Genomic DNA, 23,619 nt, shown 5'->3' with positions numbered 1-23,619 from the left:
TGTAAGAAATACTAAAAGAAATCCTTCATGTTGAAATGAAAGGATACTGCTGCTGCTGCTGCTGCTGCTAAGTTGCTTCAGTAGTGTCCAATTCTCTGCGACCCCATAGACAGCAGCCCACCAGGCTACCCCGTCCCTGGGATTCTCCTGGCAAGAACACTGGAGTGGGTTGCCATTTCCTTCTCCAATGCATGAAAGTGAAAAGTGAAAATGAAGTCGCTCAGTCATGTCTGATTCTTTGAGACCCCATGGACTGCAACCTACCAGGCTCCTCCACACATGGGATTCTCCAGGCAAAGAGTACTGGAGTGGGTTGCCATTGCCATCTCCAGAAAGGATACTACTAGTCAGTAACTCAAAGCCATATGAAGAACTAAAGATCTCCAGTAAATGTAACTAAACAGGAAAACATTAAAGTCAGAATTAATGTATTTTTGGTTTGTACCTCCACTTTTTATTTCCTACATAATTTAAAGAAAAACCATAGAAGAATTATAAATCTATTTTACTGGGACATACCATAGAAAGATGCAGTTTATCACAGTTTAATATAAAAGGCTAGACTTAGGGGACAAGGGTTTGATTCCTGGTCTGGGGAAATTCCATATGCCACAGGACAGCTAAGCCCATGGGCTGCATCTATTGCAGCCCATTTGCCTAGAGCCTGTGCTCCACAACAAGAGAAGCCACGGCAAGGGAAGCCCACACAGTGCAATAAAGAGTAGCCCCCATTTGCTGCAACTAGAGAAAGGCCATGTGTAGCAATGAAGACCCAGCATAACCAAAAATAATAATAATAAATAAATAAATTTTTTTTTAAGGCCAGACTGAGCTGCATAGGAGCAGAGTTATACATGCTACTGAAGTTAGGTTGGCATCAATTCAAACTAGATAGTTATAAGTTTACAATGTTAAATATAATCCCTATGGTAACCACAAAGAAATATCTAAAAAATACACACAAAAGGAAATGAGAAGGGAATTAAATGGTTCATCACAAAAAAATACAGTAGTGGATAAAATGAGAGATAAAAAGAAACACACAGGACATATAAAAACAATATAAAAATGGCAGAAATCCTTTTTTATCAGGAATTACATTAAATATAAGTGGGTTAAACTCTTCATCAAAAGGCAGAAGTTGGTGAAATGGATTAAAAAATGATTTATTAATTATATGCTATCTTCAAGAGAGTCATTTTATACCCAAGAAACAAACAGGTTGAAAGTGAAAGAATGGAAAAAGGTATTCCATGTTGAAGGTATTCTAGGGAGAGCTGAGGGGCTAGACTAGTATCAGACAAATAGACTCAAGTCAAAAACTGTCATAAGAGACAAGAGAGGATATTAAATACAACTAAACAGGTCAATTCATCAAGAAAATAGAATAATTATAAACACATGTACACCAAACAACAGAGTCCCAAAATACATGAAGCAAACACTGACAAAATTGAAGGGAAAAATAGATAGTTCTATGATAATAGAGACTTCAGTATAAGACATTCAATAATGAACAGAACATCTAGACAGATGATCAACAGGGAAATAGTGGATTTAAAGAACACTGTAAACCAATTAGATCTAATAAGACATATAAAGACACTCTAACCAAAAGAGCTGCTGCTGCTGCTACGTCACTTCAGTCGTGTCCGACTCTGTATGACCCCAACGACGGAAGTCCACCAGGCTCCTCCGTCCCTGGGGTTCTCCAGGCAAAAAATGCTGGAGTGGGTTGCCATTTTCTTCTCCAATGCATGTACGCATGCTAAGTCACTTCAGTCGTGTCCAACTCTGTGCGACCCTATGGACAGCAGCCCTCCAGGCTTCTCTGTCCACAGGATTCTCTAGGCAAGAATACTGGAGTGGGTTGCCATTTCCTTCTCCAACGACCAAAAGATTTTCCTCAAATATACAAGGAACATTCTCCAGGACAGACCATATGCTGGGCCATGAAACAAATCTGAATAGATTTTAAGTATTAAGCTTATACAAAATATTTTCTCCAATCACGATGGGATGACACTAGAAGCAAAAGCACTGAAGGGAAACTAGAAGACACATATATGTAGAAATTAAACAATACACTCTGAACCAATGGGCCAAGGAAAAATCACCAAAATAAAAATTTGAAAATATTTTGAGACAAATAAAAATAAAACATACCAAAACTCATGGGGGTTTTGATGAAAATAGTACTCAGAGGAAGATTATATATATATATCAGTAAATGTGTACATTTAATAAAAAGGAAAGATCTCAAAACAATAATCTAAACTATACCTTGAGGAAATAGGAAAAAAAGTAAACAGTAAATCTAAACTAGCATAAAGAGGAAACAAATATTGAAGGAGAAGTATAAGAAATAGAGGGTAGCAAAATATAAACATTTTAATGTAAATATATAAGCACTTTATATATATATATATATTTACATTAGACTCTGAATAGCAGGTTAAGAAAATACTCTTCCATAATGCACGTGAGATAAGTTTCAAAAGAGGTTAACAAAACCAAGATTTGCAAGAGCAGAAGGAAACATTCACTAAGGTCTCATTTTCCTAGCTGAATATTATTTCTACAACTCCTACCTAAGAAATCAAAACCTAAGGTCATTGGGAACCTAGCCTCTTTCAGAAAATACACTCAAGAAACTACACTAAGACCTGCTGCTGCTAAGTTGCTTCAGCCATGTCCAACTCTGTGTGACCCCATAGACAGCCCACCAGGCTCCCCCATCCCTGGGATTCTCCAGGCAAGAACACCGGAGTGGGTTGCCATTTCCTTCTTCAATGCATGAAAGTGAAAAGTGAAAGTGAGTCACTCAGTCGTGTCCAACTCTTCACGACCCCATGGACTGCAGTCTACCAGGCTCCTCCATCCATGGGATTTTCCAGGCAAGAGTACTGGAGTGGGGTGCCATCACCTTCTCCGCTAAGACCTTCTGCTGCTGCTGCTGCTGCTAAGTCGCTTCAGTCATGTCTGACTCTGTGCAACCCCACAGACGGCAGCCCTCCAGGCTCCCCCGTCCCTGGGATCCTCCAGGCAAGAACACTGGAGTGAGTTGCCATTTCCTTCTCTGCTAAGATCTTCTACCACCATCAAATTCAGACACAAAATACAAACACCTGATTTACATGATAGGTGATATTCTCCACTTGGTAAGGGTTATAAGACTTCTGACAAGTTCTGCAAAATTGCTTGAAGTAAACCTTGTAAGAACCCTGTAGATACCACACATAAGCACTTTCCCATAATATGCTGCAGTCCTTGCAGTAGTAATAGCCATATTTCTGTTTTGATAACTGGAAGGAGAACTTATTCAACACAGAAGTTCTAGCCAGAGCAATTAGATAATAAAAAGATATAAAAGGCATACAATGGAGAAAAATAAGTAAAACTATATCATTCACAGATGACATGATTATATATAATTTCAAAGAATCTGTAAGAAAACTACTAAAGCTAATAAATGAATTCAGAACAGTTTCAGGGTACAAGATGACACATATAAAGCCATTGTGTGTATATACACTCATAATAAACTATTTCATTTACAAGAGCATCTAAAAGAATAAAAGAGTGAGAAATAAATTTCACCAAAATATGAAATATGTATACACTGAAAACTGTAAAATATTGCAGGAAAAAAATAAAGACTAAAATAAATGGAAAGATACACTGCTTATGAACTGGAAGACTTAATATTAAGATATCAATACTACCCAAAGCCATCTATAGATTTAATGCAATCCATATCAAAATTCCACATTCTTTTATTTAGAAATGGAAAAGCCAATCCTAAAATTCATATGGAATTGTAAAGAGCCATGAATAGACAGAACAGTCTTAGGAAAAGAACAACAAAGTTGAAGGACTCACATTTCCTGATTTAAAAACTTTGCAAAGATACAATAATCAAAATAGCATGGTTTGATAAAGGCAGGGATATAGGCCAATAAAATAGAATTGAGAGTTTAGAAACAAACCCTATATATCTATGGCAAATTGATTTCAACAAGTATGCCAAGTTCATTCAAGAGGGAATCAACAGTATCTTCAACAAGTGGTGTCAGAACAACTGGATTTCCAAATGCAAAAGTGTGAAGCTGGACTCCTACCACTGGATTCGGTAATGGATTCTTAAAAATAACATCAAAAGCACAAGCAACAAAAGAAAAAAAATCAACTGGACCTCATCAAAATTATAAACTTTTGAGCATCAAAGGATATTAACAAGAAAGTGAAATGACAAAAATACAGAACTGGAGAAAATATCTGTGAATCAGAGAATTTACAAGGGTTAATGTCCAAGATACATAAAAAACTCCTATAACTCAACAACAGAAAGATCAATAACCCAATTTTTTTAAATGAGCAAAGAATTTGAAAAGATACTTCTTCAAAGAAAATATACAAATAGCCAATAAGCACATAAAAGATGTTTGGTGTCTCCTCAAAAGGTTAAACGTAGAATTTTCAGATGACCTAGCAATTTCACTGCTAGGTACGTGACGAAAAGAATTGAAAAGAGGGATGCAAAAAACAATTACTTATGTGCTAATGTCTACTGCAGAATTATTCAAGATTGCCTAAAGATATAAATAATCAGTGACCATCAGCAGATGGCTAAATAAATAAAATGTGGTATGTCACACAACAGAATCTTAAACAGTCCCCCAACAGGAATGAAGTACTGATGCATGCTAATACATGGAGGAACCTTGAAAATATATGCTTAGTGAAAGAAGCAAGACACAAAAGTCCACATACTATATGATCCTGTTTTTATAACATATCCAGAAGAGGCAAATCTGCAGATACAGAAACAGGATTAATTGTTTCAGTGATAAGGGAGGGGAGAATTGGGAGGTGTAGATTTTCTTTCTGGATATAATCTAGAATTTGATAGTGGTGATAGATGCACAAACACCTACTGACTTGTACACTTTAACAGGGTGAACTTTGTGGTATGTTAATCCTATCTCAATAAAAATCTTATTATAAAACCATTTCCATGCTAGATATAGATTATCACTATGTCTCTCTTCCTATAAGATAATAATGACACATGCTCGATCATTTATTTAAAATCCAACCTTTTGGGGAATTCCCTGGTGACCCAGTAGTTACCACTGCACTTTCACTGCTGAGGGTCCGAGTCCAATCCCACACAGTTTAAGGAACTAAGATCCTACAAGCTGTGTGGCACTGGGGCCAATAAATGAAAGTAATTTTCATTTAAGAAAAAAACAAAAAGCCCTCAACCTTTTGATTGCAAAAGTGTTTCAGTCCACTGGAGGTTATTCAAAGACACACTGAAAATCACTGCTTCAATCAAACTTCCATTTGGACAGATGTATCAACAAACACTGAGCCTCTATAAGGACAAGAGCTCAATATCCCTACATAGAAGTTATCCACAGGAATGAAGTTCTGTGAAGTGCCACAGGACTGATAAAAATATAAGCACATTTTATAAATGAAATAAAATAGTGATTTTATTTCAAATTAACCTATTCACTGCACCAACAAAAACAACACCTCATATAAGTACAGTAAAAGGTAAGCTGCACAATGATAAAATATTTTTAATATAAATATTAAGAAATTATCTTTAACTTCAGGCTCAGTTCCACTATCATTCACTTTTCTGTCTTCCGCACTTGATGAGATATATGTGAATACAGTAAGATACACTTCCACACAATACACAGGAGAAAGTATTTAAGTACTGTGAATTTATGACTAGAATTAGCAAGCCTGAGCTCTGGTCTCACATCTAGCAGCTGTGTCCTTGGACAAAGCAGTTACCTCCTTCCAGCTTAATATTTATTATTTGCAAAATGGAAATATCTAAGACTACAACTTATGATCCTTACTCATGTTAGAGAAAGGCAGAATGATACTGTAAGTCAAATTAGGAAGCAAGGACTCATTACTGACTGTAGGATATGTTTCATGGGATCTTAAGGTTCTCTCTTTAAAATGTTCACAGCTAGTATCTAAACAAGTCTTTGAAAGTTTGGAGATCAGTGGAAAATAATAATGCATTTTCTATATCTTTTATTTTATTTTCTAAAAATGTCATCCCCTTTTGAAAGTTGTCTAACAGGAAAAAAATCTTTGATTAGTCACTTTCTTTCTGTTCTGATAAAGAATGGTAGAGCAGAAACCATAAACTCCTAGCATAGAACACAGGCAGAACACTCTGACATAAATTGTAGCAATGTTTTTTTAGATCTGTCTCCTAAAGCAAAGGAAATAAAAGCAAAAATAAACAAATGGGACCTGATTAAACTTAAAAGCTTCTGAGCAGCAAAGGAAACCACTGACAAAATGAAAAGACAACCTACTGAATGGGAGAAAATATTTGCAAATGATATGACTAATAAAGGTTAATATCCAAAATATATAAATAGCTCATACAACTTAACATAAAAAATACAAACAACCTGATTTTTTAAATGGCTAAATACTTGAATAGACATTTTTCCAAAGAAGACGTACAGATGGCCAACAGGCACATGAAAAGATGCTCAATATTGTTAATCATCAGAGAAATACAAATTAAAACCACAATGAGCTATCACCACCCACCTGTCAAAATGGCTATCATCAAAAACAACAAAAATAACAATGTTGGAGATGATGTGGAGAAAAGGGAACCTGTGCACACTGTTGGGGTAAATGTAAATTGGAAAACAGTAAAGTGGTTTCTCAAACAACTAAAAACAGAACTACCATATGACCCAGCAATTCCATCCCTGGTATATATACATATACATATATATTTTTTTAAACCCTCACAAAAACAAACATATACAAATTCAAATAAGTTACACATACTCTAATGTTGATAGCAGCATTATTTACAAGATATGGCGGCAACCTAAGTGTCTGCCAACAGATGAATGGTCCAACTGGATATGTGGTATGCACACACACACGCAATGAAATTCTACTCATCCATAAAAAAGAATGAAATTTTGCCATTTGCAACAACAAAGATAGACTTGGAGAATATTTTGCTAAGTGAAATAAGTCAGAGAAAGACAAATATTGTATGATGTCACTTATACGTGGAATCTAAAAACTACAATAAACTAGTAACTATAATAAAAGGAAATGATCTTACAGAGAATTAGTGATTACCAGTGGGGGGGGTGGGGAGAGGGAAGCAGGGAGTGGTAAAATAGGGGTAAGAGATTAAGAGGTACAAACCACTAAGTGTAAAATAAATAATCTGCAAGATATATTGTAAACACAAGAAATAAAGCCAATATTTTAAAACTATGAATGGAGTATAACCTTTAAAATTTGTGAATCACTATGTTGTACACATACAACATATATAATATTGTACATTAACTATTCATCAATTAGAAAAAAAATGGCAGAGTCGATTCAAGTATGATAAGAAACTGATAACCTTTCTACTGACCAACTGTGAATCCACTTATATTTTCTCATTATTGCACCTGCTAAGCAGTAAAATTCTCTCCCTAAATATTAGAACTTCCGAGTTGACATCTGACAGATTCAAATTTCACAAAGTTTTTTCTGTCTGTATATTTTCTTTCAAGTATTATTAGTTCTAAAAATGTGGTAAATCATCCAGGTAAAGATACTAACAGGCTTTGAAGAAACATTACTCCATCATTAGGATAACTTTAATAATCCTGTTGGTGAAACTTTTGGTAACCTTACTGCTTTTCTGAAGCTGCCTCCTCAATTAAAACTATATTAAACTTATTACTAAGTCAGAGCATGAAAATACAGCTTTCTTAAACATATAAAAATGAATTCTTTTTAAGAAAATAGTGAACACTTTTAGCTGGTAAAATTATTCAAGAAAATTAGTGATCTCCCTTTTAAAAAGTACTACCAAAATGCAATACAACATCAAAGCATTCTTGTTATCTGTCCAGTTTGAGGTCAATACTTTAATCAAAATTACTTTAAGTCCAATCATAGGGATTCAAGCTAATTCAGTTTGAAAGCTGGGGGAAAAATTAAACCTTATCATTCTTAACAGGAATTGGTGGTCACAGCAGGAAGCCAGTATAATCTATTTCTATTAAAACACTAATAACACTAGCAAAACCCTCTTAAGATGAAATCAGTACTACTTTTTTCAAACACCGAGTCAATAAAGATTAGAATACACTATTAATTACTGGCAGAGCCAGAAACATATTTGTAAAGTTATACCTCTTTTACACTATGTCAGCCTTCAAAGCAGCACAACTATTCTGAACTGTCCAATCTCAGGCAAGGTAATCTATTTTTCTAGACTCCTAAAAATAATACTAGTTCAAATGAGCAGTACTGGTTTAAGGCTTCCCCTCTCCAAAAGCAGATTTCCCAAGGTCTATGGCAAGAGTATGAATTATTAAAAGTACCAAATTAAATAACTGACAAGCTATTTTAATTTTTTCTCCATGACTTAAATTGTTCTCTTGCAATGTCACTGGACTCACCCTTGCAAAAACATAATCTCTTGGCCATTTACTTAGAACTATAATAACAGAATTACAAAACTAAGGGCACTGTGTTGTTCATTATCCATCCCTCCTCCTTTTTCTCCCCAGATACCTATTTTTACAGATAAGACAAGTATCTATCCAGGATCTGACAATGCTCCGAATGATAAAGTGATTTGTCTAAAGTTGTGTAAGTCACCAACAATGGAGAAGGCATTAATGTTTGGCTCTTCTGCCTTTCTATCATTCCTCCTGCCTTCCCACCTCACCCCTCTCAGCAACTGAGTAAAAAACACAGCAGCACTCAGAGTATTTACCAGCTATTGGAAACTGTCAACTCCATCACCTCTTTATGAATGACTACAAGGACAGGAAAATAAGAACTCAACAAAATTAAAATTCTGCTTTGACCCAAATACTATTTTCCTCAAATATAATGAAAATGTGCATTCTATTTTGAGCTAATTAGTGATTTGTTCCACGCCAAGTACATTTCTGGCATAGAACACACGGTACCAAAAACATTTAACCACCCTTGCTCAGCACTAGAGCAACTTTAAAATATTCTGGCTCCTTCTTCATCTATCTCAGCGTTCCCCCTTGAGTCACCAGTGGCTACTGGCCTCTACAGGTGATTAACTCCATGTAGCAATAATCACAACTTTTACTAGCATAAACAACTTAACCAAAACTGAGGCATACACAAAGAGTAATATCCTGCAGAAGATAAAAACTACGAAATCCCTGTCCACTGCTACTAAGTAATGTAAAACAAATATTTCATAATGGATAACCAACAAGTACCTACTGTACAGAAGATGGATTCTGCTCAATCTTACATGGCAGGCTGGATGAAAGGGAAGTCAGGGTGTGGGGGATGGATACATGTATATATATATGGTGGAGTCCTTTCACTGTTCACCTGAAACTATCACAACATTGTTAACTGGCTAATCCCAATACAAAATAAAAAGTTTAAAAAAAAATAACATAAAACAAATATTTCAATAACAATCACTGAAAAATTTCCATGTGACTTTCTGTGTACTAGTTAAATATTGTATTGTCTAATTCTTTTCCTTTTAATAACCCTTTGATACCCTCAGCAGATGCTACCATCTTTACATCATTATCTATAAAAGTTAAATTACTTCTGACCAAAATAAGTCTATGGTACCAGTGAATGAGCTGAAAAGACTTCTGTTAACAATTTACCCAATGAACCACCTACTACACGGCAAATGTTATTCTATGGTTGTTAATCTCATACAGTTTTACTTATCATCATGTTCAGTTCAGTCGCTCAGTTGCGTGTGACTCTTTGTGACCCCATGGACTGCAGCACACCAGACCTCCCTGTCCATCACCAACTTCTGGAGCCTACTAAAACCCATCTCCATCATGTCACTGATGCCATTCAACCATCTCATCCTCTGTTGTCCTCTTCTCCTCCCGCCTTCAATCTTTCCCAGCATCAGGGTTTTATCAAATGAGTCAGCTCTTCACATCAGGGGACCGACTATTGTAGTTTCAGCTTCATAATCAGTCCTTCCAATGAATATTCAGGACTGATTTCCCATAGGATAGACTGGCTGGATCTCCTTGCAGTCCAAGGGACTCTCAAGAGTCTTCTCCAACACCACAGTTCAAAAGCATCAATTCTTCGGCACTCAGCTTTCTTTATAGTCCAACTCTCACATCCATACATGACTACCGGAAAAACCACTGCTTTGACTAGACGGACCTTTGCTGGTAAAGTAATGTCTCTGCTATTTAATATGCTGTCTGGGTTGGTCATAGATTTTCTTCCAATGAGCAAGCGTCTTTTTATTTCATGGCTGCAGTCACCATCTGCAGTGATTTTAGAGCCCAAGAAAATAAAGTCTCTCACTGTTTCCACTGTTTGCCCATCTATTTGCCATGATGTGATGGGACCGGATGCCATGATCTTCGTTTTCTGAATGCTGAGTTTTAAGCCAACTTTTTCACTCTCCTCTTTCAAGGGGCTCTTTAGTTCTTCTTTGCTTTCTGCCATAACGGTGGTGTCATCTGTGTATCTGAGGTTATTGATATTTCTCCCAACAATCCTGATTCCACCTTGGGCTTCATCCAGCCTGGCATTTTGCATGATGTACTCTGCATAGAAATAAGCAGGGTGACAATATACAGCCTTGACATACTCCTTTCCCAATCTGGAACCAGTCTGTTGTTCCATGTTCAGTTCTAACTATTGTTTCTTGACTTGCATACAGATTTCTAAAAAGGCAGGTCAGGTGGTCTGGCATTCCCATCTCTTTAGGAATTTTCCAGTTTGTTGTGACCCACAGTGTTAAAGGTTTTGGCACAGACAATAAAGCAGATGTTTTTCTGGGACTCTCTTGCTTTTTTGATGATCCAGCAGACGTTGGTAATTTGATCTGGTTCCTCTGCCATTTCTAAATCCAACTTGAACATCTGGAAGTTCATGGTTTAGGTACTGTTGAAGCCTGGCTTGGAGAATTTTGCTAGCATGTGAGATGAGTGCAATTGTGCAGTAGCTTGAACATTCTTTGGCACTGCCTTTCTTTGGGATTGGAATGAAAACTGACTTTTTCCAGTCCTCTGGTCACTGCTGAGTTGTCCAGATTTGCTGACATATTGAATGCAGCACTTTCACAGCATCATCTTTTAGGATTTGAAGTAGCTCACCTGGGATTCCATCACCTCCACTACCTTTGTTCATAATGATGATTCCTAAGGCCCACTTGACTTTACATTCCAGGATGTCTGGGTCTAGGTGAGTGATCATACCACTGTGCTTATCCAGGTCAAGAAGATCTGTTCTGTACAGTTCTGTGCATTCTTGCCACCTCTTCTTAGTATCTTCTGCTGCTGTTAGGTCCATACCATTTCTGTCCTTTAATGAGCCCAACTTTGCATGAAATGCTCCCTTGGTATCTCTAATTTTCTTGAAGAGATCTCTAGTCTTTCCCATTCTATTGTTTTCCTCTATTTCTTTGTATTGATCACTGAGAAAGGTTTTCTTATCTCTCTTTGCTATTCTTTCAAACTCTGCATTCAGATGGGTCTATCTTTCCTTTTCTCCTTTGCCTTTAGCTTCTCTTTCTTTCTCAGCTATTTGTAAGGCTTCCTCAGACAACCATTTTGCCTTTTTGCATTTCTTTTTCTTGGGAGTGGTCTTGATCCCTGCCTCCTGTACAATGTCATGGACCTCTGTCCATAGTTCTTCAGGCACTCTGTCTATCAGATCTAGTCCCTTCAATCTATTTCTCACTTTTACTGTATAATTATAAAGGATTTGATTTAGGTCATACCTGAATGGTCTAGTAGTTTTCCCTACTTTCTTCAGTTTAAATCTGAATTTGGCACTAAGGAGTTCATGATCTGAGCCATAGTAGGCTCCTGCTCTTGTTTTTGCTGACTGTATGGAGCTTTTCCATCTTTGGCTGCTAAGAATATATAATCAATCTGATTTCAGTATTGACCATTTGGTCATGTACATGTGTAACGTCTTCTCTTGGGATGTTGGAAGAGGGTGCTTGCTATGACCAGTGCGTTCTCTTGGCAAAACTCTGCTAGCCTTTGACCTGCTTCGTTTTGTATTCCAAGGCCAAATTACTCCATGTATCTCTTGACTTCCTACTTTTGCATTCCAATCCCCTATAATGAAGAGAACATCTTTTTGGGATGTTAGTTCTAGAAGGTCTTGTAGGTCTTCATTTGAAAGTGAAAGTGGCTCAGTTGTGTCCAACTCTGCGACCCCATGGACTGTCCATGGAATTCTCTAGGCCAGAATACTGGAGTGGGTAGCCTTTCCCTTCTCCAGGGGATCTTCCTGACCCAGGAATAGAACTGGGGTCTCCTGCACTGCAGGTGGATTCTTTACCAACTGAGCTATAGAACTGTTCAACTTCAGCTTCTTCAGTATTACTGGTAGGGGCACAGACCTGGATTACTGTGATACTGAATGGTTTGCCTTGGAAACAAATGAGATCATTCTGTCGTTTTTGAGATTGCATCCAAGTACAGAATTTTGGACTCTTGTTGACTATGATGGCTACTCCATTTCTTCTAAGGGATTCTTGACCACAGTAGTAGATATAATGGTCATCTGAGTTAAATTCATCCATTCCAGTCCATTTTAGTTCACTGATATCTAAAGTGTCGACATTCACTCTTGCCATCTCCTGTCTAACCACTTCCAATTTGCCTTGATTCATGGACCTATACAATATTGCTCTTTACAGCATTGGACTTTACTTCCACCACCCGTTACAGCCACAACTGGGTGTTATTTTTGCTTTGGCTTTGTTTCTTCATTCTTTCTGGAGTTATTTTTCCACTCTTCTCCAGTAGCATATTGGGCACCTACTGACCTAGGGAGTTCATCTTTCAGTGTCCTATCTTTTTGCCTTTTCATACTGTTCCTGGGCAAGAATACTGAAGTGGTTTGCCATTCCCTTCTCCAATGGACCACATTATATTAGAACTCTCCACCATGACCCATCCGTCTTGGGTGGCCTTACAAGGCATGGCTCATAGTTTCATTCAATTAGACAAGGCTGTGGTCCATGTGATCAGATTGGTTAGTTTTCTGTGACTGTGGTTTTCAGTCTGTCTGTCCTCTGATGGAGAAGGATAAGAGGCTTGTGGAAGCTTTCTAATGGGAGAGACTGATGGAGGGGGAAACTGGGTCTTGTTCTGATAGGCAGGGCCATGCTCAGTAAATCTTTAATCCAGTTTTCTGTTGATGGGTGGAGCTGTGTTCCCTCCCTGTTATCTACCTGGGAACCAAACTATGGTGTAGGTAATGAAGATAATGGCAATCTCCTTCAAAAGGCCCCATGCTACACTCAGTGACCCCAACCCTGCAGCAGGCCGCCAACCCACGCCTCTGCCAGAGACTCCTAGACACTCATGGGCAAGTCTGGGTCAGTCTCTGTGGGGTCACTGCTCCTTTCTCCTGGGTCCTGGTGCACACAAGGTTCCATTTGTGCCCTCTAAGAGTCTATTTCCCCAGTCCTGTGTAAATTCGGGCAATTCTGTGGTGGGGTTAATGGTGACCTCCTCCAAGAGGGCTTAAGCCATACCCAAGTCTGCTGCACCCAGAGCCCCTGCCTCTGCAGCAGTCCACTGCTAACCCATACCGCCACAAGTGAAGTTGCTCAGTCGTGCCTGACTCTTTATGACCCCATGAACAGTAGCCTGCACCAAGCTCCACCGTCTATGGGATTTTCCAGGCAAGAGTACTGGAGTGGGTTGCCCTTTCCTTTTCCAGGGAATCTTCCCAACCCAGGGATCGAACCCAGGTCTCCCACACTGTAGGCAGACGCTTTACCATCTGAGCCACCAGGGAAGTCCCATCGTGCCACAGGAGACACTCAAACACAGTTCTGCCTCAGTCTCTGTGTTGTCTCTGGGTCTTGGCGCACACAAGGTTTGTTCGAGCCCTCTGAGTGTCTCTGGCAGGTATGGGGTTTGATTCTAAACGTGATTTTGCCCCTCCTACCATCTTGCTAGGGCTTCTCCTTTGCCCTTAGACGTGGGGTGTCTCCTCGAAGTTGCTCCAGTGCCGCGCAGCTGCCACTCCAGTGCCTATGGTCTTGCTGGGGATTCTCTGCCTTGGACGTAGGGGTATCTCCTCGTCCAAACTATGGTGGAGGTAATGAAGATAATGGCAACCTTCTTCCAAAGGTCCCTTGCACTCACTGCTGCACTCACAAAAGATGTTCTCTAACATTCTCTAACATTCACCACACATGGAGATTTCTCATCTCTTCAACTACAGTGTCCATCACATTAAGAAAAAAAAAATTTCCAAGAAAATATCTAAAGTACTGAAATCAAAATGAATGAACCTACAGGAGGGTAAACTCTTAATAGCAGTTTTCAACATACTCTCGAGTGTGAAAAGGGATGAAAAGGAGTCTTCAATCAATAAATTTAACACTAACACCAAGAAAATTTGAATATCAAGTTAAGACAGAAACAGTTAAAAAAACTAATAACCAAGTATTACTTGGACTGAAGTTTGCCACTACTTTCAGAAACATCAGTGGCTCTCCACCAGGGGTGATTTTGCCTCCCAAAACACATTCTTTCATCAACACAGCTAGAAAACAGTGCCATTGGCATCTGGTGTCTAGAAGCTACACATCCTATGTTATACAAGTCAGCATCTACAATGAAGAATTACCTAGCCCCAAATTTCAACTGAACCAAGGCTGAGAAACCCTGAGAAATGTAATCGATTAACTCTCTCTATATATATATTTGGTATATTGGTGGAGTTGAAAGACTACCCAAAAAAAGGGGGGATACTTGGGGGGATTATCCCAAAGGAATATGATTTACTTAGAGAAAGTTATCTATATAAAGCAACATCATTTTTTTTTTAATGTCACGTTGTTCCAAACAGGGATTTACTATAGTTTCATAAAGCAAAAATTTTAAAGAAAATTTTATTTCCATCAGTCCTAAAAATTAAGTCCAGCAAGGATACAAGTTTGAAACCAGGACCCTGAACAATGATTGCACTCCCCAATAGTTACTTGATTAATCTAGTCACTACACATACTAAAGCTATAAAATACACACACACATACACACAGAAAAGCAAACACTCTGGAAACTAAAAAAAAAATTTTTAATTCATACCTTCTGTTCAGTCTATAAGAATTTGGCTTTTAAAGCTCATCAAAAGCAGTTTCTGAGAACCAGAGGTTTTAAAAAAGAAAAAAACAAGAAATGTAAAAGTCAGGAAAGTATTTGTCAGATTAGTGTCAGAGACCTTTGTGAGGATGACGCCTTTATCCTCTGTAATACGTATCCCCAAAGCAGTTCACTTGGCTTCAGAATTACAGCCACTGAAGGTAATTTGGTACAGTTTTACCTTTTTGTACATCACTACTGTCCATTGTTGACTGTGAACTTCCTCTGTGCCAATTATCATGTTAGGGCAACTGTCAATTCTGCTTCAATGCTTACAACCATATCTTCTTCCTCTCTTACGTACTAAGATATTTAGAAAATGATGAGTTTTTAAAGTGTTTTAATAAAGAGTCTGAACACCATAAACTTTCAGAAGTACTAAGATAGCCCTGACTGACAGGAAAAAGCTTATATTTGTGGTATAATTTTTAGAATTTTTCTTAAAACATCAATAATCAGATGATTGTAAAATGCAAGCATAATCCTCAGCAAAATGCTTGACTTAACATTATTGATTATTTTCACACTAATAGTAATTGCCAGTTTAAAAGCTGAAAGTAAATGACCTTAATTGAGCACCTTTGCCAATCAGAGAAAAAATCATGTCTCAAAATTGTAGTCAAGAATATAGTTTTCAAAAGAAGTAACCTCAAATGCATTCATTTATTAATTGAAATACTCATTCAACCTAACACGGCTGCTTAAGAGATTTGTTTTCTGCTATTCTTTTAAACTGCTCTGGACTTCATCAATAAGCCCAGCTGTTAAATTCAGGGGAAATGACAACAAATGCCCAGACAAACAAGTGCTGAGAGTGAGGGCCTTTCTTTAGAACAATCAGAGCTAGTTGACACAGCAGGGCCATACCAAATGCCCGTCAAAATTCCATTAAGAAGCTTGACAGAAATAAACAAACACATTTATACATCTTAAACCAAATTATAATTCTATCCCTCAGTGGACTCTGCTTCACTGAAAAATAAGAACTCCAACAACTTTGAAAAATAGTGAGATAGTATTACAGGTTTCTGGAAATGAGAAATGATCCTCAATAATCAAGGGCAAAGTGGGAAAAACTGGTTTCATTATCCAGATATTACAGGTACGTGATAAACCTTTTAGGCAGACAGATTTTAAGAACCAAGTGTTATTGTAAATAGGCCTGTAGAACTACATGTGCTTTTACTTCCCTGCCTTAACTTAGACGATTTTAGGATGGTCAGTTTTTAATTTAAACATGTACTTTTCAACCATACCACCCTCTCTTCTATTTAAAGATGATTTTTCTTGGATCCCAAAAAGCACCATCTGAACCTTATCTACAATGCTGGCAGATTAGTCTCTCTAAATATCTCAGTTTGTCTTATTTTTCCAAAATCAAACAACTTTTGCTTTTGTGCTAGCACTCTAGAGTTCGGACAAGTAACTGTTAACAGCTTGATTTGAAGTGAACATGCACACAGGTAAGAGATGTTATCCTTTTCACAGCATCTACAAATCTCACTAAGTGTCAATGAAGCAAATTCTTGCCCATCTGGGGTCAAGGATGATGAATAAAATTCAAAATTTAGGCTAATAAGTTCATAGTTCTTATCTTTCTCTTTTCAATATACCACCCACCTTCTTTTCTTTCTAAAAAGACTTTTAATGTTTTGAACATGTTTTACCTTCACATTTCAAAGATCAGCTGAGTTATAATTTATGTATTACTCTTTAAAATAGAAACCATACTCATAGAACAGTTTTTCATTAATCTCACCAAAAAATGTCATTTCATCTGAACTTAAACTGAAATGACAAACATGTTATTCTTTGAAAACCCACCTACAGTCTTTTAAAGGAAAACAACTACTGCTATTAGTTTTATGGATGCTAAAACTAATCTCAAAATTTGGAGGGGGCGGGGTGTGAAATCCATCATAAAGTTGTAATAATTCCTATGGTCTTCCAGCTACAAATGCTCACTTAAAATTTATTTCACACCCAAGTGAACAGTCATGAAAAACCCAGCAAATATAAGTCAGCTTTATGTCAGCTCTTTCCCTCCATCCTAAGACTTCAATTCCACCTTTTATGGAAAGGAAATAAACAACCAGCTTCCTGTTCAATCACTAGCTTACCGCCAGTCTTTTACACATCACAGAACACAACCCGCCTCCTCCTTTACTTCTCTCAAATGTCTCTTATCTTAATTTAAACTTGTTGAAATATGAGACCGTTTTACCACACTAATGCTTTTCTATGAAATTTATCTTACTTACTTCAACATTTAGAATGTAAGAAATGTCAAGATGTCATAGATTATTTCTTACTCCTAAAATATTTAAATTAAATTATTTATATAGTGAAGACTTAGCACCTATGAAAGTGAAAATTTGATCTGCCAAAAGTTAAAAATACTGAAATTTATAGGTAAAGGTTGAATCTCCTGTTCTTACTACAGTATACAACTGGAAAAAGAGCTGTCCACATCACTCCCTTTTCTATTCTAATTACATGAAAATGTAAAATGGCTAAAATAGCTATCAATAAAAAGGATTAACTTAAAAAAAAAAACTAAATATTACTTTAACCCTATACTTTCCTTTAAAAATGGGATGCCTTAGAAAAGCTAAGTTAGACAAATTCTTTTGTGCTTGGATGAACAGGAAAGCAAAGCCTCCAGGCCTTAGGGGAGGAACCTTGTCCACACAGCAGGCTCTGATGTGCCTGGGAGATAAGGCTCCACAGTGACACTTAAGGAAAGGCCTGTTCACATTTGAATTTCTGCATTCCTCAAGAACAATTCATGGCAATAACTAACTTTGCAGAAGAGCTACATGAAAGCTTCGACCAATGAATGAGGGTCATCTGCTCTTTATCACAAGGGTAAACCTCATCCTGGCCAGTTTCTAACCTTTTAACCCTGTGAATTCCTAATTTACACATGAATAATGGAATTCTTGCCTAGAGTGCAACTTTCAGCTTCTAGTTCCTAAGTTTAGAAACCAAGACTTTATTGCCTGTATTAAAAATCTAAAACTCGCACTGATTAAAGTTTTAGATTTCCAGGTGCTATATTTATTACACTTCAGAACTAAATGATATGCTTGGCAACAAAACCCTTGACCAGAAAATAAAAAGAACATACTTGCACCCCACTGCTATCAATAACTAGGAGAGAGCCAGCCTTCAAAAAAAAAAAAAAAAAAAAAACCAGAATGTCCACTTAATGCCTATTCTCTTCCTGTTTAATATGTATTACATCTTCACCCTGAACACAGGATAAAGTCATCCAAGCCTCCAATGTCATTGGACACGGCTTCTCTGGTATCAGGACTTCGTAAATTTTAAATCTCTAAGAAATTTCATATTTTAAGGAAAAATCTAAACCCACTAGGCATATCTTACTTTAACTCTATAATAACTGAATGCACTTTCTAAGCAGAGTACCTCCTCCAAGTTAATAAGATGTGTGCATATGAAAAGTGTGGTTCCTATAACTAACATACTATAGTTGATATTTTAATAGCAAAGCAATGTTCTACATAGTTTAACTAAAAAGGTTTTTTTGATACTTAAAATATCAAAACTACTTCACCACCAAATCCTTCAAAATACTTACATCTAATAAAATATTTGTCATTAATAATTTTTATAAAGATACAAAACCTAAGGCTACTCAAAAGCCAATACAAACCTTTGTTTCACTGTTACTAACATTGTTAGTTACTACTGTCAATACTATTGAGACTATTTATGAAACCTGAAAGCTCTGCGTGTTTTCAAAGCATTTCTAAGCATCCTAGAATTGTCAGGCTGCTAAGGAGGTCCTGGTATCAAGTGGTCATGACGAATCTTTCAGAGCCATCAGTCCCCCTCCACCTTTCCATCCTGCCCCTTCTCCTCTCTGGCAAAGTAATACAAGTTACAGTTTTTGGACATGAAAACACAAGATTCCACAAACCCAAAAAGGTGAAAAAAATTACAACTTTATGGAACAATTAGACAAAAATTAAATGAATAAAACATAGGCATAAAAAGCACACTATCCTGAAAACAATATGGCAGTGAAAAACCATTACTCGGCAACAACAACAGCAACAAATGATGACTGACCAATCATCACAGCAAAAAAAAAAGGCAAGTTTATCAGACATTCTCTCAGGCTAATTAGAATTGGAAATTTCTCTACTTTCCTGACATATTTCAATACAAAAAGATCTTCACTTACAATTTATTTTCTACTATTAATTATTATTGCGCATATAAGTTACTAAAATGAAGGTAGCATAAATACGGACCGCTACAATAAAGTCACCTAGGAAACCCCCAACAATAGCTTCCTAAATTTCAACTTGTGGAGACCTTGAAGAAAGTATTTCCTGAAGATTATGACTTTATCTCTAGAGCTCCCTCCTCCTAGTGTTCATCTTGTGAATGATCAATTTGTAGGTGTAGAGCAAAATCTATCTTTTGTGGATTAACAAAAACATGTGGATACAATGCCTGTAAAACTGTTTTTAAGATACAGGTGTGTATTAAGATTTAAATTTTGTCTATTGTAATCTTGAGTGCTGGGTGTGGGATCACCTGAAGAGATGGAAAGCTTCAATGAAAACACGGAGTTCTCTAACTATCTTAGGCCCACGTTTATACTCAACGATTATCAGGGTAACCACCAAGCAGTGGGTCACTCGGACAAATGGTTGATCTGATAGGGTTGTTAATACAAAGGAAATCATTAGACAGCAAACTTTATGACAACTGAGAAAAAGTGGGCAGATCTGGTTTAAGTCCATTAGGCATAATATGGAAATGGCCTTAATCTCTTTCTCTCCCAGCAGGAAAAGCCTACGAATACTTCAAAGGCTTGAGAGTTACTGACCAGTGCCCTCTCTTTCAATTAAAAGGCAACATGGGTGATCTTAAAGCAGTCAGAGAACTGAAAGCTTGGGTTATATGGAAGATTTAGGGTTTAAAGACCATTTGAAAAGCAGAAAACACTGTTTATGATTTTCAAAATTCAATTATTAATTAAAAAAATGAGATTTTAGAACAACCGTTGTTGTGTTGACTAAATTTTCACCAACTCTTTTCAGAGTTTGAAGTGCTTATTCATATAAAGTCACCTCTACAAGTTCTGGTGTTCTAAACGTAAATGTGACTTTTGTTCTCATTCATTCAAATTTATACATGCATATATATTTTCCCCTCAGATTTTTTTGCAGGCCTTAGCATCAAGTACTATCTCCAGGTTAGCATACTAATGAAAATCAAAAAATCATCAAAATGTAGCAGTGAAAAACATCAAACAATCAAGAACTTAAGCACTTACTTGATAAAGTAAGATGAGCTTTTTGACTAAGAATGGCTCCATGTCTGTTCATGGCCAAGCACTGATAAAATCCTTCATCATACTGCTCTCCTCGCTTGCCTTCCACCTCACTGATGTATAAAGAGCCGTTGGACAGAACCTGGATCCGCTTATTTTCAGACACTTTGGCTCCATTTTTCAACCAAGTGACCTTAATAGGAACTTCTCCATGAGCCTGGCAATCTAAAACGACTGGATCCTTTCTTGCAACAGTTATATCCTGTGGTTCTTTTATAAAAACCAGTTCGCTAAAGCACCATACTCCTACAAGGAAAAGGGGGGAAAGGCATATCCAGAATTACAGGTGTAAAATAATTTCTTAGCACACAATTGTAAAACACATATTCAGAGTGTAACAAACCAGTTTAACAAACCAGATTAGTTAACTGACAAACACCTTAATAAACCAATCTAAGTTTGCTGAAAGGGAGCAAACCTTTTCAGTAAATCAGATAAATCTTTTTACAACATCTTACACTAAAAGCCTAGGGAAGATTTCAATAACTTTTCATCCCTTTTAAGAATTTTGTTCTCAAGTCCCGTGCTAGAGTTTCAAAATCATCAGGAAAGCTCTTGAGCAAAAGCTGTTTGCTACTTTTACAAGCTTGTCAAAAAGATCTTGAACAGAGTAAGTCGTAAAAGTCTAATTTTACAAGAAATCATTAGCAAAACTCCAACTCTGTGAACAAGCAAGTTTATTTCCTTGTCCCTTGAAGAGTTTTTGAAACCCTTGGCACCTAGTCCTCTGGCAAGTGCTTTGTGACAAGTTACAAGTTTGCACTTTTATACCTGCCCTTTAACAGCAAAGATTCTGTCTCTTCTTGAAAGAGACCCATTTACTTAATTTCTGCAGAGTATGGTAAGGTATTTAAAGGACAAACAGTTGACTCAAATGCTGGTAACTCTTGCTGCTTGTACTCAGTGGGTGATCGGATTAGGAACCTTCTATTTCTTTTTCTTTTTTTCTTTTTTTTAGAACTACCAACTGTTGGGGGGGGGCGGGGTGAGTGTGACTAATTGGTCCTTACTGTCTAATAGGGAGAGGAGATTGCTTAATCAACCAATACACATTTTTATCAGAGCAGAGGAAAGGCTTTATTCTAAGTATACACATCACCGCCAGAATAAAGCATCCGATGACCAAATAACATCCTGTCACCTCCTTCATTTAGCGCAAAGGTCAACTGAAGTCTTGCATACTGACTGGGGCCGAGTAGAGTATTAGCGCCCTGGAGCAGGGGCGGGGCGGGGCGGGGCGGGGGGGGGGTGGTGGAGTGCATTTCATATTCCTTCTGATTGTCTTCATTTCACAGTACCAATCCACGGACTGATCTGTTTCTCATCAAGGCAGGTCCTCCAAACCTCACACACCAGTCACGCTCCCACGCCCGGGCTGCTGACTTCTCCTAATGGATGCCCAGGGCGACAAGAGCGACCCTAACAGCCCCGCGCAGCGAGGACCACTCCGGAAGGCGCCCGTTGTGTTTCCGAGTCACATCTGACTTTGATCCTTTTCTCATGCTAAAAGAAAACTAACTCCTCCTGGAGAAGAGGGGTGTGGTTAGAACACCAAAGTCTGGGGTTTGTAACCTGTAAATAAATAAAAGAACCCATTCTTCTGAACACCTCTTCTCCCCGCCCACCCTCCTCCACTTTACACTTCTTAACCGTTTGGGGATAAAGCAACCCGGACGCGCAAAAAAAAAAAAAAAAAAAAAAGCCAAAAATTGGTTCATCCAAGTTTGCGCAAGGCTAACTAACCTGGAGTTCGGAGGGATCTTTACATTCGTGCACCCCTCAGATCCTGCCCCCAAATACCTAGCTGTGAGAAGTAAATCCTACTTTGATACCTTCCTTCTCAGCTTCAGGACACTTCTTCCTCCCCTCCGGGGCACAAATGGGCCACAAAACTTCCACTCCTCTTCTCTTTCCAATGCCACCCTTCCCGTTTCCTCCTCATTCGATCCGGTTCCGGGAAAGCGGGAGCACTTAGGGGTCTGACCTGGACGCTGAGTTCACCTATTTCCTCCCCCGCCCTAAAATGTGAGGCAGTCCCCACTACAAACCCGGGAGCCTCGCGGAAAAGCGGCGCCCCCCTGCGCGGCGAGGCTGCCACTAAGGAAACAATATAAATAAAGCCACGTGCGGCTACTGCGGCCCAGGCAGACAGGCGGGCGGGCGGGCGCGCGGTGCCCGGGCTGGGCGCGGAGGCGAAGACACGGCCGGAGCGCGGACAATGGCACGAAGAGACAGGGGGGACAGTGGACAGCGGGCGTCGGCCCCCAGGGCGCGGCCGGGGGAGCGCAGCGAGGAGGGGCGGGCGCTGCGAGAGGCGGCCACTGTCGCCGGCGCCCCAGCAGAGCCCGCGCGCACCTCGCGTTCCAGCGGCTCCCGACTGGCTGCAGGGAGGGGGCAGAGGCCGGGGGTCAGTGCTCCCGCAGAGGATCCCGCCGCCTCCCAACGCACGCACCCTTTTGCCTCCTTCCCCAGCCCGCTCACTCCCACCGCCGCCGAAGAAAGCGCGCCCACCTGGAATGCGGCCGAGGAGCGGCAGGAGCAGGAGCGCGCCGAGCAGCATCCCTGGCGGCTGCGGCCGGGTGAGGGGTCGCAGGGAAGGCGCCATTCAGCGGGGCTGCGCGGGCATGCTCCCCCGGCGTCCCTCAGCCGCTGTCCGCCTGCCAGCCCCCAACTCCGAGCCCTCTTCGCGCGGCGGCTGGACACACGCAGCGTGGGTTTCCCGCTCGGGTACCGGCGTGGCGTGGTGCGGCCGGTGTCTGCTCTCTGCGGGAGCGGCGAGGCCGGCGCAAGGACACCCGCTCGCAGGAGGCTGGGGTGGGGGGGCCGAGCGTCCGGCCCGGGGGCGGAGTGAGGCGACGGCTGGAGGGGGCGGGGGCGGTGGAGTGGACACCGCCGCTGCTGCTGGCCTGGGGACTACTTTCTACATCTGGCCCCTGGTCTGAGGACCGCGAGGTCGGTGCGGCCGCGGAGGGAGACGCTCGCTGGAGGGGGCCCCGTGGCGGCCGGGTCGTGGCCCCGGGGGGAGGGGACGGGCCCCGCCGGACAATG

At 39.3% G+C, this 23,619-nt stretch overlaps 1 protein-coding gene across 1 annotated transcript in view; it reads right to left on the bottom strand.

The window, feature by feature from the left end:
- Positions 1-23,358, bottom strand: part of PRTG (protogenin) — a 147,422-nt gene extending 124,064 nt beyond the window's left edge. The window contains exons 1-2 of the mRNA XM_042252429.2: positions 23,083-23,358; positions 20,515-20,817 (exon numbers count right to left, since the gene is read on the bottom strand). Of these exons, the coding sequence (XP_042108363.1) occupies positions 20,515-20,817; positions 23,083-23,176 (397 nt within the window). The 5' untranslated portion in view covers positions 23,177-23,358. The remainder of the gene's footprint in view (positions 1-20,514; positions 20,818-23,082) is intronic.
- Between the last annotated feature and the right edge of the window lie 261 nt (positions 23,359-23,619).

Source organism: Ovis aries, chromosome 7 (genome assembly GCF_016772045.2).
Source record: "Ovis aries strain OAR_USU_Benz2616 breed Rambouillet chromosome 7, ARS-UI_Ramb_v3.0, whole genome shotgun sequence".
NCBI lineage: Eukaryota > Metazoa > Chordata > Mammalia > Artiodactyla > Bovidae > Ovis > Ovis aries.
This window is presented reverse-complemented; position numbering and strand designations above follow the sequence as displayed.